A 15,661-nucleotide genomic window follows, 5' to 3' on the forward strand; every position below is an offset into this window, starting at 1 on the left:
ATTTGAGGCAGGCTTTCAGAGGATGCTTTCGCTGAGGTGTTGGCAGCACCTGCCAATCTGTGGTGATGCTTAGTGTGGACCAAAGCGTTAAAAGAGGGCGATGAAAGAAATGCTAATTTTTATACCACCTGAAAATCTTGTCCGTACAAATGGAGCTGTACAAGGTGGAGTCAACCAGAAGGAAATGCTTCTAGCATTTTAGTTCTCCTTACGGCCAGTGTGCGTACAGCCTATTAGTTGAGGCTAAAACCTTGAAATGTTGGTGGGGTAAACACACATGACATAAATCATCAAAATAAATCCTCCCAAATGTCATATTTCTTAACCATAATTGGTTGCAATTGTCCTAACCACAGCATAATTAGAGAATCTTTCTTTCTCTGGCCAGGCTCCAGATCTGTATGGCCAACTGAATCAGGAGACCGAAAACCTCTTTGCAGTACTGTGCCAGCAGCCCTGTGGCTTGGAAGAGCCCGATTTTCCAGGAGGTTTTACCGACTGGTCTTCGCATTGGTGTCTGTAATAAGCGTACACGTGTGCGTGGGGAGGTTCGGGCTGGATCATTTTCAAGTTAGATCCTGTCCCCCTGTTGCCATCAGGGATGATGCTTGTTATTGCTATTCAGCCAGCGCCGCTATTGAACTCGGGGGAGTTCTGCAGCTTGTCCATCAACCTGCCCCTTGCTCAGCACACAGCGCAGGCGGGATGTTTAAGCTACTGTGCACGTAACAAAGGACACGCCAGGCTGCGTGTTTTTGTGCAGAAGCCCCCCAAACAGCGCCTGGTGCCTCTTGGATTACTCGTGGAGCTGGGCGGCTCGAGTTATGTTTACAAGTGTGCAGAAACAAATCTGTCTGCCTTCCCCTGTATCTTAAACTGTATTTTTTCCCCTAGGTGCAGCATTGTAAATCATCGCTTCCTCTGTTTAAGGGAGTAAAATGATTTCAGTTTGTCTTCATTATAAAAGAGAGACAGTAATTTAAGCATAATTTAAGCGCATCTTAGTCTCACACCTCAGAGAACAAAGAAAAGATGCACGGATTTTTATAGATGTGGAGATTTATGGAGATAGATATTTTTATAGCTGTCAGAGAGGCTGCAGTGAGAGGATGTGGACTGCCTTTTCTTGCTATAAGCTAGCTAGTTGGAGCTCGGCGAGGCTGTCCTGGGTTGCATTTTGTAACCAAACAGGTGTGAGAACTGCAGACGCACTCCGGGCTGCCCAGGGGGAGCTTTCTCCTGGGCATTGGAGCACCCAAGGTAAGCCAGCTGGCAGCACCAGCCCGGGGGCCAAGGAGATGGAGTCACACAAGGGAACAAGGGGTAACTGCAAATGTTAGAGAGGCCGTGCCCTTAAACATTGTGTGCAGTCATCTGGACCTGACCTCACGGTCACACACGCTTCCAGCTCTATCAAAAATGGAAACAGAGGACAGAAGTGGTGTAAAAGGTGTCGCATATAAAATCAGCTTCTAAGAGTTAAAAAGCCCTCGTGCACACAGATGGCTTGCAAGAACATGCAGTTGCTGTCTAAGGAAAGATGAACATAGTTTCTTCTTATTTTGGGGCAAAACCCAACTGATAGCACTGTTTTTCCACATATCCCAGGATAAATCTCCTTTCCTCCTCCTCCATCACACTGCTGAGAGTTTAGGCTCGACTCGGGTTTTGCCTCTCTGATCGCTTCCAAATCTTCTTTGCAGCAAAGTCAGGACGTGCAGAAATATGGCCCATTACAGCCTTAATGTAATCACAAGCAGTTTCAAATGTATTGTGTTCAAGTTAACTTTATGGCTTGCAAATGTGGCTGACTTGGGAGTTTGATGAATTTTTCAGAGCGGTGCCACGTGAGGAAGTTTTACACCATTTAGAAGGAAGGCATTAATGTTGTTAGTGGCAGTTAATTCTTTGCTTTCCAGCAGCCACGCTCCTGTCATAAATTGCCGTGTGACAATTTGGCGAGTCACGTGGCACAAAAAGTGATATTTCAAGGGGAAGAAGCGAAAGTACTAATTGATTTATGGTCTAGTGTTCAAGGTTGTTTTGGTATTCAGAGCTGGAGTTCCTTCCAGTGCAGAGCAGAGGCAACTCAGCCTCAGAAGAGACTCGGACCAAACAGCATCAGAAGACACTCTATTGGCCTAGGAAAAATAAAAAATAAATTCTTATCCTATGCTTTGCTTCAAGGTAAGGTACCAAGACTTTCTTCAAGGTGCCAAGATATTTGATGACCCATTTATTCGGCAAGCTCCAGGAACCTGTTTCAAAGGACTTCCAGCAAGTCTTGCGCTGCGGTGGCGGAGCTGCCGAAGGATGCTGGCAAGCCTGCAGGATCCAGGCAAACTGGCAGCTCTGAGTTGCAGTGTTTTATTAGTGGGTATTTATTTAATTCCCTTCAAATCCCTAAGGCGTGCTGCAGGAAGCAACATAGCGCTATTGCAGGCGGAGAGACCAACCCTAAAGGAGATATAATCTCCTTAATAAAGGAGATATAATCAGGGCATTTTACACATTTTCTATAGCTTTATAGCTTTGGCAGCAATTTTGGTGTCAGCCCGCAGTTCAAGGAGAGCTGTTAGGAAGGGCAGGATTAGCACTTGGGAGCCTGCTTGTAAATTCTGCAGGAAAAGGCTCGATTGGCGGCTCTTTCTTTTTTTCCCCCCCTGTGTAATTCTTGAATACTTTCAGGAGAGTGCAGAGATCATCTGTTTATATTCGCCGGGAAACATGAAGACAGTCTGCTGTGTTTTTGTTTTGTTTTGTCTGGTAAGTAAAAGAGCATGTCAGGAGCACAGGCTGAGGCTCGGAGCCACTCAGCAGTTTAATTGATTCCACATTGTAAGGAACGTACCTCGCTAAACCCTTTTTCTTCAGGTTTTGGACACATCTAAGAGGCAGCAAGCCCCTCTTCTCGGTGCAGACGCTTCAAGGCATGGCAGCTCCAGAGACTGGAGCAGGGCTCGGTTTATTTGTAGCTTGTTTTTGCTCAAATCCTTCAACTCTCAGGGCATATTCCCTGCGCTGGAGTGATGTGCTAATGAAGGCAGAGTTGATGAGCTACAGAGCCGCTCTCCTTTCTGCTGAACACACATAACACATCCTCCTGGTGTTTCAGGCCTGGATTGCAGAGCTCGGTTTTATCTGTGGGGCAGAGTTTTCTGCATGTTCATGCTGTGGTCTCTTCTAAAAGCCATGATAATTTAAGCTCTGCTCCACTTCCCTGCATGTATGTGGATGAGCCCAGCCCAAGGAAGTTTGCAGTCTGAAAAGGCAAATCGGTCTAAAGCATGGGAGAGAGAAACTGGAGGAGTTTGTGGTTTGCTCCTGGGCAGGAGGTAGTTTGGGAAGGAAACTGAGATTTTAGATAATGTGTGCACTGTTTAGACTAGATGTTCTTATCCTCATTCATTTTTCATAGAGTCCGTTCTTTAGCATTATGGATTAGTGGCCCTGCTTTATGAGTTATATTGGTAGTTTCTGATTACCTCGGAGACTAATTTGGCACTCCGCAAGCGAGAAGGGGTAAGTCCTGTTTGAGCTTGATTTTCTGGGATATACGAAAAGTCACTTTGCTGATCTGAAGCATTTAAGTACTGCAAGCTTATCCTTCCAGAATTACAGGAGTGCAAAGGGAGTAATAGGTTGGACCTTTCTCATCTCTTCCGGGATTTCAAGGCTTTATGGGGTTGTTTCTTAGCTTTTCTCCCAGCAGGGAACAAGACCTAACTTCTGTATAATACTAATTTGATGTTGTGATAGCTGAGAGCTCCTTGCATTGAAGGTGATGCTTCTTACGGATGTGGCCACGTACGTGTTAAGTTCCTGGGCGCACAGAGATGCTCGGAGGTGGTGTCCTTGCTGCCAGTGCTTGCTGGGTGCCACCGCCTAGGGCCAGCGTGCCCTAAAGGCATGGGGCAGCCAGAGAGGAAGGAAGCCCTGCACGTTGCTTGTAGCCTTCAGCTGCAGCTCGGGGCTGATTACAGAGCTGCAGCTGCAAATCATTTGATGTTAAGGCTTGCAGAAGATAATCTCTGTTAAGTAGTACCAGCTGTTTGATGTTACTGGCTGCTTCTGCCGACTTTTTTCCACTCGCAGGTACTTGCAGTCTCTAGTACTGACGGAGCACATAAAAGTTAAGCGTCTTGTTTGAAGAGGGCAGCTTGTCTTGTCAGAGTCCCAGTGATTCCTCTCATGTCCATACGAGTTATAAGACCCAGTTTCTGCCAGTTCAAGGCATCAGCTTGTGCCGTTGCTGTTCCAAGAAGCTCCTGCTGCTGTCCTTGCCTGCAGTGATCCCTTGCTGGCCTGTCCCGAAGTGTGCCAGCAGCCAGAGGCTGCACGGCTGTTAAAGCTCTATGCCTGCAAGTTTTTGTGGTTGCTACTAAAAATAAAAAGCGAAATGAATTTGCTGATAATGGATGCGCTACTAACAGAAACACGTCCCACCTAACACCAGCAGGTTGTTTATGGCATGTTTGCTGCATCTAAAAATATTCTTTTTTTTTTTTTTCCAGCAACAAATTTCATTTAGAGACTATTTTCACACGTCGGCGGCTGTTAATCAGTTAAGGAGTTATCAGTTTTAATATTAGAAAGAAAGAAGCAGATGTCATTAACAACCTGACACTATTTCATTTCTTGTCAGCTGGCTTCCAGCAGATTATGGGGAAATTTAGGCTTGTCTTATTTCTCCTCCTTTTCCCAGCCCCTTGAGAAGAGAGAGAATGCTATTAAATGAATGGCCGTTCTGTGCTAGTTCTGTGTAGCCTTTGAAGAACCATTGAATTAGAAATACTGAGATAAAAATATAAGACTAAAATAAGATTTAATTAGAAATTAAACCCCAGACACCCATGTAATTTTAAATAAAATCATGTATACTTCATGAGGAGACTTTAAGGTTGACTGTCAGAAGTGGAATGATAACTGATCAAAACCCAAGGTACGTGCATGGAAGGCACAGGCTGTTGGTGTCCCCGAATTCAGGCTATTTTGTTCCAAATCCAGTTTACAAAGTATCTGACCCATGGGAGCCTTCAGATTACATAAAGTCACAGAATAGCCAGGGTTGGAAGGGACCCACCAGGATCACCGAGACCAACTCCTGGCTCCACAAAGGACCATCCAAAAATCAAACCACGTGTCTAAGAGCATTGTCCAAATGCTTCTTGAGCTCTGGCAGGCTCAGTGCTGTGCTCACTGCCCTGGGGAGCCTGTCCCAGTGCCCGCCCACCCTCTGGGTGCAGAACCTTTCCCTAACCCCCAGCCTGACCCTCCCCTGTCCCAGCTCCATGCCGTCACCAAGGCCACCACGAGGTCTCCCCTCAACTGGTCTAGTTCATCTTGATTCCACATCCCTCATGAAAACGTGGATTATTGGTGTTGTAAATCAGTTGGCGTGTACTTCTTCATGAAAACAAAGCATTTTTCCCTGCAAGCTGAGCTACGTATCACACCACCAGTAACAAACTGCACCTTGCTGAAAAGCTGTCGAGGAAAACTGGCTTGCTCTGCGGGTGCTGCTTTGCACACAATAGAAGCGCAGGAAACTCTTGTGCCATAATGATTTAATGATTTTCTGTCCGTCTTGATGGGACATAATGAGATAAATTCAAGTCCTTTTTTGAAGGCTAATTACATCGAGTACACACTAGACGTGGGCTGCCCTCGTTATATATCGCATGTTTTTGTGCTTTCATTTCCCCACGTCTATTGTCTGTGTGTGCAAGTGAGTTTTGATTTGGCTTTGATTTAGAAATTGCAGGCCAAAGAGGGGCTGTTTGGTGGTCTCCTCTCCCAGAAGATTCTCCGAAGAGTACAGAACAATTCCTGCTGTGCAGGTAGGGCAGCATCTGAAGGTAGCCGTGAAGCTAATAGATAAGTGAACTCGTGTAAGAAACCGAGGAACATACCATAAAACATGAGGACAGCTTGCAGCAAGTCCTTTAGCAATCATCTGGAATAAATTCAGCCATCCAGGTGCGGACACAAAATATGGACTGTGTCCTGCAGGGCTCACGGTCTGGATGTGGAGCAATGGTTGGCTGCTGAGCCATTTTGGAGGTTAGTTTTTTAAAACCTTTGGATTCACCTATTTCCCTTAGGTTTTCTCTGCACGTCTTGCGGGCAGAGGAGCAGGGATGGAGCGGCAGCAGATACGTGGCTGAGACCTTGTAGCCTGTGGTGAGCAGGGAAACTGCTTCAGGCCAGGCAAAACTGGAGGTGGGGTCTGGGGAGGTTTATTGGGTGCTCCTGGATCACACCACGAGTGGTCTTCATCAGCAGAGACTTGCTGGTTGATTCCAAGGGATTTTCTCCCTGTGCTGTGGGGAGCTGAAATCAGAATAGCTTCAGCACCAAACAAAGCAGTGCATGGTTTCATTATGAGTTGAGGTGCTAGAGTCTGTCTTGACCTCTTGGTGAAGAAGTTAGTGATGTGAAAGGGGAGATGTCAAGAGGGAGGCTCTGGTACTGCAGGAAGTACTGCCAAGTTCAGCATCTTACTTGGTCCTTCGGAGGAAAAGGGATTAACAGTAAAAACCTGCACTTTACGGGGAAGATGAACTCTCCTCATGTCTTCTGGCTGCATTTTAACACATGACCTTGCTGTGGCTGCCTGGGGCGTTGTTAGTGGGACGGTACTAATTTGTTTGCTGTGAGCACTTCTCCTTTGCCACCAGGTGAGTCTGAATGCAGATGGAAAGACTGATTTCCAGGGAACTTCTGTACGTCCGAATAGCCAGCCATGGATATATCCGTGCTTTGTTTTTCTTCCTGCTAGCTGTGGGTTTGTAATTATGCATCCGACTGCATAATTACAGGTCCGTTTGGCTTTTTTCTAAAGCCAAGGTGAATAAATGCAAACCTCTGGCTGTCACCGCTTGTCGCTGTGCGCGCACACCGGTGAGTAAGCGCAACGATCTCCGCTTAGGTGAAAGAGTGCTTGTTCCAAGACGCTGGAAAAAAAAAGGTATTACTGCATTCAGTTCAAATTATCAAAATAAATAATAATTAAAAAAATCCTAAGCTAGCCTTAGCCAATATATTGCTTTTGTAAGAACATGAATATCTCTCGTATAAACTCTTTGAACCTCATCGTGCATATATATTGGAGCTGAAAGGAATATCTTGAATGGCGAGCATGCTTCCCAGGCTGTACCCAGAGCAATCTGTCTTATATAAAGTACTTTAAAATTCATCACAGGTTTTCAGGGGAAAAAAACCCTAGGGAAGTAGCCTTATCACAATGTCTTAAAACTGTCAATCTCGAGATTCCCTCAACCGCTGTATTGTTATTTGTTTGCTGAGACATTGATTTCTGGGTATAGAACATCTTAAACAAAAACCACAGGATGTATTTTACCTGTTTTTCTAAGCCTGAATGAAAAAAAAAAAAACCCACCACCCAAACACAATAATGTTTTCTAAAGCAAAGCCAAAAGATGTTACCTCTCATGCATTTAACAGAGGAAATAAATACCCAGCAAAGGCAGATGCTAGGGGAGAGGCAGTCAACAGATTCTCATTCTTTTTTTCAGGCGGATATTTAAGCATGCCTTGTTTATTAGTGGGGTAGACTTGTTTTAAAATATTCAAACCAAATAGTCCGCGAGTGTTTGTCTGTTTTCTTTCTAGCTGAAGACATGTTTTTAAAAGGAAATGTGAAGAGACTAATTTTTTATGACGGGAGAGCTTAGCCTGTGGTTCTTCTTTTCACAGTATGCAGACCTGGGTTCTTCAAAGCTTCACCCCACAGTCCATCCTGCAGCAAATGTCCCCCTCACAGCTACACGCTTGATGAAGCATCCACATCTTGCCTGTGTGAAGAGCACTATTTTAGGAGGGAATCAGACCCACCTACAATGGCCTGTACAAGTAAGCATGTGCCTAGAGGGTTGTTTTTAATCCTTTTGAGCTGTTCCTTTTACTGTGACTAGACGTTATGATCTTAATGTGCTTTTCCAGGCTCTGGGCTTCAGCTGGAGTTAGTCTGACACACTTGCAACGTCACTGGCTTTGCCCACCACACCCCCAGTTCCAAGAACAGACTCAGGCCTTTTGCTTCGAAAGCTGGCATTGAACCCAGGAAGCATTTAAGTAACGAGCAGATGATGCTCCATCTCTCACAGTCTGCCCTACCATCACACTGGGGGCATTCCCAGCCAGCAGCACTGCGCTCAGACCTGTACCGGTGTCCCACACACATATGGAAGGAGCTACAGTAGTGCTTGTCTACCGTAGCTGTAGATAGAGTAGATATGGTCCTGCTCAGCATCATCTCGTAGCTCATTTTCAGTAGACCAGCAGGGAGAGAGCCCTACCTTTCCAAGCTGCCTGGAGGAGGTTATTCGTCACGGTAGCCTCAAGGCTTCGCAGGGTAAAATGCTTCTCCAAACCAGCAGCAAAAATGTAGAGCTTATCCCCTGGTGTAGGGCATGGAGGGTATAAAAAACAAGCTGGGGGATTGGGAGTTGGAGGTAGAACTGTAACCACTAGCATGGCCCTTTTCCTGCCATCTGTGAGCTATCCTGTCAACTGTACTTGAAGGTTGGTTGTTCTGTTTGCTTTATATTTCAAATATATATATTTCAAATTTATATTTGATTTTTTTTTAATAAAAAAAATAATATTTGAAATATATTATTTTACTCAGGGCTTCAGTTTGTAGACCCCCAGCTAGTCCTGCTGAGTGTTTTCCCAGTGAATACAGCTGTCCTTCCTAGCTACCCGGGTTTGCACTTCAGAAAAGGGGAAGAAAAAGTCTGTTCCTGCTGGAGAGTCCCTTTGTGGAGGAGCCTGCCCTCAGTAGCTCTCTGCTCCCCTGGAAGGGGCTTTTGGCACAGATGACATAGGATAGTTGGGGCCCTTGAACGCAGGGCTTACCCTTCATCAGCCAAAGGAACTTGAAGCATGTGGCTGGTGAAGGTGTGCTGCAGGGAAGGAGGAGGCAGTGCAGCTATGATCAAAGCAGTGTTGGTGGGGGGCGAGTCGTGCCAGCATTCCTCAGCTTATTAAGTACACGTACCAGTGTCTCGCAGAGCGGTGACTGGGATGGGCTACAGCACGAGAAACTGCGACAACAGGGCTTCCTGATGTCTGTTTTGCCTCATGGCAAGACTTGAAAGCACATAGATCAATGAGGAAGATGTCTAGTCAGTGTGGGTATTGAGAAATGGGAAGGGAGGGGGACTCTGAAAAACCACCCCAAATCAGCTTTTTTGCCTAGGCAGAACCAAAGCCAGGAGTTATGCCAAATCACCCCGCTGGTGAGTTAGCACGGAGGAGAAGCTGCCGCCCCTGAGGAAGAGGTTTGTGCTTACTTGCCTGTGACCTGAGCATAGGGTGGGTTTTTGACAGGGGTACGACCATGCTTGATGACGAGCACATAATAAAACACCGAGGAATATGAGTGCCCTTCTCCCACATGTTCCTGGCACAGTCTGAATCCTATAAGTAAAGGCTGTACTTTATGATGCCACAAATATTGCGAGGTTGATTTTTGTTGTTGTTGTTTGCTTGGTTTTTATTTTTATTTTTTTAAAAGCTTTTGTTTGGGGGGTTTAATCTTTGCTTTTTGTTTGTTTTGAAAGCTTACTGTAAGCTTGTTTAAAGTCCAGGCGTGGTGTGTGAAGCTCTATTAGGACGTGGCATGGCAGGACACCGAGTGCTTCTGAGGCAGATGAAAGGTTTAATGCTGACCCAGGCACTGCTCTGCTTCTGTCACCCACTGTTCCGGAGCGTGCTGCTGTGTCACATACAGAGCAAGCTGCTACAGCATTTTAGGATATTGAAGCAGCTCTGCTGGTGTTCCTGCTTGCTACCCCGAAAGCAAGGTGGATCATTTGAGCCCTCTCCATGCGTTTCAGTGCTAAGCCACTCTCACTTGTCTTAAGCATCCTTCCTTGGGATTTTGTCCTCATTCAGCTGTATTTCTGCTGCAGGTGGTGAGGAAAGCCTGTGTGTTACCCCATTTCAGCTGCAGGCGTAGTACATTTCAGCAGGGACAGTGAATAGCAGGTAGCAACACTAACATTTTAAACCCAACACAACAAGAATTGCAAGGGAACATCTTGTCATGGACTGAAGCACAAGCAAGACAGGCTTGAGTCATGACTGGTAGGAAAATACTGCAAGTTTTGTGAATGTTTTCATTATTTATTACAGCAGAAGTTAATAATATTCATTGGATTCCCTCAACTTGAAATCTAGTTAATTTTAGAGAACACATCAGTGTTTGTTTTTGGCTCTATACCTGCAAAGTCTCTGTGCAGTTGGTGCAACTATAAAATCACAATTTCCTAATTTCGAGAGAAAGTTTATCAGTCCCAAACTGCAATGGTCTCACCACCATCACCAGCATTGCTAAATAAAACTGCTAAACCACTGTCAACTGCACAGATGAGCACAGTGGGGGAAAAAGACAAATATATGTTTATTTAATTTTTCCTAGTTATTTCCTATAATGCAGTCCAAAGAAACTATTGCCATCAGACAAAAAATGTTTGGTCCTGCCAGGCATTTGAGAATTCTCAGTATTGTTATGCATCTCCCAGGAAATAATTGAGCTTGATTTCTTCTTAATTTAGTAGTCCTAGCTTCAGTTCTTGCGAAATATCAATTTAAAATGAAAACATCAAAGTTACACCTTTTTCCCCCCTCTCATCTCTGATGAAGAATCCTGTTGCAGTTCAGAGCATACAGGGGAAATATGAATAAAAGGGAATGGCACAAAGAGCATAGAGGGAATAGGACAAGGTGGGACACTGATGTTTTTGTAGTGTTTGGTATATTCTCTTCTCAAAGGTTACTTTAGAGTTTGTGTGTGCATGTGCAAATATATATTAGTATCTCAGGGGAACTTTCTCAGGTTATTTTTTTACATGTGCATGTCAGCCAACAACAGGTTTGCTGTCCATCAAGAAAAACACCAATATCTTTATCTTCAGAAATGATTTGCTTTTGGTCAATGGATCGTGCTGCAGAAATGTTGAATCTGCCTTCTTAGGCCATAAAGTAGCAAAAAAAAAAAAAAAAGAAGCAGTGAACGAATATATTCGTCCTTGACAAAGGGAGGTTTGGCAATGAAAACAGACCTTCTTAGGGCCCCTCCTCTTTGGGAGCTAAAACACCGTTTTCTTCTCCCAGCTGTGATTTTTCAAAGTTTTACCCATATGTGGTTTCAGGATTCTTCAAGTAGGTCTTGTTAGATATCTGCAGACTGCTAAAGACCTTTCTCAGAGCCCCTTTGAGAATGCTAATTTTATAGGTTATGAAGTCCCGCTAGCTTCAAAGCATTTCCACTGAAGTTGATGTTTTTAAACCTTCAAGAAGAGCAGCTGTACAAAGCAAGTAAAAACCTCTGGTGACTTTGCAAAAGTAATAATTTATCCTCTGTTAAAGACACGTTGTCCAATAAGTGGTTTTTTGTGCCTGAGTTCTTTATTTTCCTCTTAGAGTACTGGTAGCAGTAAAAGTGCATTCATCCAGCGGAAGAAAAAATCGGGCAATTTAACCAGCAAAAAAAAAAGAAACACAACCCTGAGTGCAACGTATATAACTCCACACAGCTCCCGCGATGAATTTCATAGTTTCCATTATAGCAGTATGAGTGTGACAGCACAGAAAATAGTTCTGCCTTCTGCTGTACTGCGGTGTCATTAGCTGAAGAGCGCTGGACCCCTGAGGTGCAGATTGCGAGAGGTGGGCTTGTGGAAACACTCAGCCTGGTGGCAGAGCCCTCTCCGCCCCGAGGACGTGGCAGCTCCTTCCAGTGTCTTCGTGCCTGGTGAACGGATGCTTGTTCCCCCTTTATAGTTCTGTGAAGCCATTATCTGGAGGATAATTGTAGTCTTCCTGTCCCGGCTCAGTTAGGAATTGTTGGCACGGCCGCAGTTGAGCACCTGGTCCTCCAACCTGCAGAGACCTGAGCCCGTGCTTCATTTTAGGGATGGCAGCAAGTAGGCTGTCGACTTCAAATCAGTGTGTGTGCACAGATAGCTGGCAGCCAGAGCGTTTCCTGAACCTTCCTCTCTGCATCTGCCTCTCTGGGAGGTGAGTGAGCGTGCAGGGACCCCCTTCCAGCCCTACCTGCAGGGGCTAAACCCACAGCGTGCCTCGTTTCCACATTAGCAAAGTTTTCATTCACAGATGACGGAACAAAATGTGCCTCCGACAAGGCTGATCTGCTGCTTCCTAAACTAACCTAGCTTTTGTCTTTGACTGCTTTTCCCTGACAATAATATATATATCAGGATTATTTATTTCCCTCTGGCAGTGAGCTTCTCATTGAATCAGAACAGCTTGAGTTGAAATCATCGCAGTGTTTCATAACCATTACCAATTTTATAGACTTAAAAAGGGGAGTAGGAAAGGGAAACAGGGAAAAATGCTCCTGGTTTATAAGGTAGCTTCGGTTTTGCAACATTGCCCATTTTAAGTAACAAATGGAGTTAAATTATCACAACAAAACTAGAAGACGACAGCCTAAGACAGGCTGTTAAATTAGTAGGGGGTGCTAGCTGATGAAGCTAGCTGACGGGCACATATCAAGAAGCTACTCATGGGTTTTGACAGCTTCATTCGAACTGGATGGCAGTATGTTGCCTTCGCTCCTCTACTTCCTTTGGAAAAATCCCAGTCTGTGCTGTATAGCTTCTGGTGATGCTGGGACTAAAATCCATCCCAGTTTTCTTTGATAAATTTCCCCATGCGAGGCTCCTGCATGAGGTCCTCGCTGTCCTTCCACGTTGTCTTCAGGGTGTATCTGCAGCCAGCCCTTCATCTCCAAGACAAGTCTATTAAAACAAACAGCTTCTTAAAACATCTTCGGGGCAGTATTTCCCTTTCCCTCCCCAAAGGGGCAGATTTCTCTAACGCAAAGCCATCGAGTGACATGCGAGCAGTTCAGGTGTGCAGGCATCCAAGGAAGGGCCTGGCTTTTGGAAAGGTGCATGTCAAAAAATAAGCAAATAAATGGTCTTGAGGGTATCTCCAGGTGGGCAGCACAGCCACCTGTTGAATTGGGAATTGCTTTTAGAAACTGTGGCCTCAGTGTGTAAAGTGTTTGTTTTTTTTTTGCCCAGCTGTGGCCTCTCCCAGCAGGGTGAAGGAAAGCAGGCCGCATCTGCGGGGGCTCGGATACCTCTGCAGCAGCCGTTCCTCCTCAGATAGCTTTGCCAGAGCCATGCTGGCATACTGAGAGGGGAGGCTTGGCAAAATAAGCAAACACGGTGAGGCTAACCAACCGTGCTGGTGCTCGGAGCTTGGCAGGGACCAAGAAGGCTGCAGTGGAGTAGCCAGATACGGCTGTGCTTGCGGTGGCCCGTGTAGATCACCATCTGTTTTGGGCTTCATCGAGTGTCTTGCTTAGGTGTGATTTGGATGCCCGGGCTTAGGCTTTGCTGTTGCCAAAGAGCTAATAGGGAGAAGCAGGCGGATGGAGGGAAGGATTCAGTGTTGGAATTGAGTACCAAAGCGGTGGGGAAACATCGGTGTGTGTCTTTTTTTAAGGATTCAGAGCTAGTGATGGGGTAAGGAGGGGGAATGTTGGCCCCCTTTAAGCCAACGTGACTTGGGCAGAGCAAAGATTTGCAGCTCGCTTAGCACGCAGAACAAGGAGGGCACCAGAGGCAATGCCCTGGTGTGAAATGTGCTGCTCCTGCTGGTTTTGAGCCAGCCCTGTGTCTCAGCCTCCCTTGCAGATGACTGTGTCCCAACACAGACCCTTTAAGGTAAGGTGGGAACGCTCAAATCCCCATCTTCCCGTTCTTTTGGTTGCTGCTGAAAATTTTCCCTGCGTGCTTTTTGGCACGTGAGCAACGTGGCAGCTCTGTGCAACCTAGAGAGTAGTAGAGAGCAGGATGACTGATAATACTGTTTTTACCATGTGTTTCTCTCGCTTTACAAACCAGGACCCCCCTCTGCTCCTCGGAGTGCCATCTCAAATGTTAACGAGACTAGTGTCTTTCTGGAATGGATTCCCCCTGCTGATACTGGTGGAAGGAAAGATGTGTCTTATTATATTGCATGCAAGAAGTGCAACTCACACTCAGGTCTGTGCGAGGCGTGTGGCGGTCATGTCAGGTACCTCCCCCAGCAAACCGGCCTGAAAAACACCTCTGTCATGATGGTGGATCTGCTTGCTCATACAAACTATACCTTTGAAATTGAGGCAGTGAATGGAGTGTCCGACCAGAACCCAGGAGCCCGGCAGTTTGTTTCTGTAAATGTAACCACAAACCAGGCAGGTAAGTGGATCTTCAACCCGGGGAAATGTCTTGGGGGGGGAGCCCAAGCCAGTCAGACCCTGTGCGGGCCTCCCGTTGAAATGGGTGGAAGTCCCCAGCGTGTGGAGGGCTGGGCTGTGGCCTCTTCAAATGTGTGGGGTGGAGGGGGGAGGTTGTGTCTCACAGGATATAATCACTGCAGTCTTCAACATGTTTCCTTCCAGCAGGACACACTTAGCATTTGTGGCTTTTTCCATTTTCTTTCACATTAAGCTACGTGGAGGTCCCACCACTTTTTTGCATTTCAATGCATCTACCCACTAAACCAGCAGGAATACGATTGCCTCTCCTGTTGGGAAAGGGCAATCCCTAGGAGTTAATTTGGATTCCAAATGCCAGTGGTTTAAAACGTCCTAACTTTGCGGTTCCCCTGAGAAAATTGTTTTGAGTGACTTCAGGAAATTCAGTTCTTCAGTGTGATGCTGGACTCAGGCTGGTGACATACGGTACAGTGTCACTGCTTCTCTAACAAGGTAGGGCTGAGATATCATCGCACACCGTGTCATTGGGTTTGTGCAGACAGACAGATCACGCAGACAGGCTCGTTCCTTTGTCCAGGGCTGGGAGCTGCCTGCCATCCATTTGCAAGCCCAGAGGGAGAAAAGAGTTGTTGCCTTGGGGGCAGGCAGCTGGGGCACTGCAAAGCCCTGTGCCATGACAGAGGCAGGCGAGGAGCTGCTGCTATCCTCTGTCACTTGGAAGTGTGATGGGAGAAAAAGAACATGGTTACTACTTCTGTGCACAGCAACACACCAGGCACATCACACAGCTTCTCTAAGACCCAGAAACCAGCCCCCACCTCTGTTTCCTTTCTCTCCTTGTCTCTCATATGCTCTGTGTTTTGTGTTTTCTCCCTTTGCCTACCTGGCTTGCTTCCTGACATTTAATTTAGGGCCTCCAGCGGCACTTGTCTGCTGTGGAGCCCTTCCAGGAATGGAAACCAGTGGCATTTGGGACCACGAGGTTTGTGCTGCCAGATCGCCGGAGCCAGTACTTGCCTTCTCCTTCCAGACCAGACTTAGCCAGGAAATCTGGTGCGATGTGCAGAGTAACAGCTAGATGGAGATTGGCAGATCATCGCTGCAAAGCAGAAAAATGCTAGATGGAGCAGGGCTCTGTTTGGTTCTTGCTACCCAGGTGTATGTGCACAGGCTTGGCAGCCAGCAGTGAGAGTGCGATTGCATTGCACTTCATCAGATACCTGTCCTGGTAATTAGACTGGGTTGTTGAAGTGTTAAACAAATTGCTCAGATATATCTCAAGGAGAAGAAATAAAGGCGTGCTGGGGTTGCTGCTCGCTGCTGATGGATGTGGCAGGAAATCTTCTGGAGGAGAATCAGAGGATGGCAGAACGACACCTGTTGAAGGCACCTGTG

At 46.1% G+C, this 15,661-nt stretch overlaps 1 protein-coding gene across 11 annotated transcripts in view; it reads left to right on the forward strand.

The window, feature by feature from the left end:
- Positions 1–15,661, forward strand: part of EPHA5 (EPH receptor A5) — a 192,026-nt gene that overhangs the window by 90,881 nt on the left and 85,484 nt on the right. For 8 of the 11 annotated variants that reach the window (XM_084519372.1, XM_084519377.1, XM_084519375.1 and 5 more), the window contains exons 4-5: positions 7,720–7,875; positions 13,911–14,246. The exons of 1 other annotated variant lie outside the window; for it this stretch is intronic. In XM_084519372.1, coding sequence (XP_084375498.1) covers positions 7,720–7,875; positions 13,911–14,246 — 492 coding nt within the window. The remainder of the gene's footprint in view (positions 1–7,719; positions 7,876–13,910; positions 14,247–15,661) is intronic. 2 more of the 11 variants (XM_084519381.1, XM_084519373.1) reach the window with 2 other exon arrangements.

Source organism: Aythya ferina, assembly GCF_964211825.1.
Source record: "Aythya ferina genome assembly, chromosome: 4".
NCBI lineage: Eukaryota > Metazoa > Chordata > Aves > Anseriformes > Anatidae > Aythya > Aythya ferina.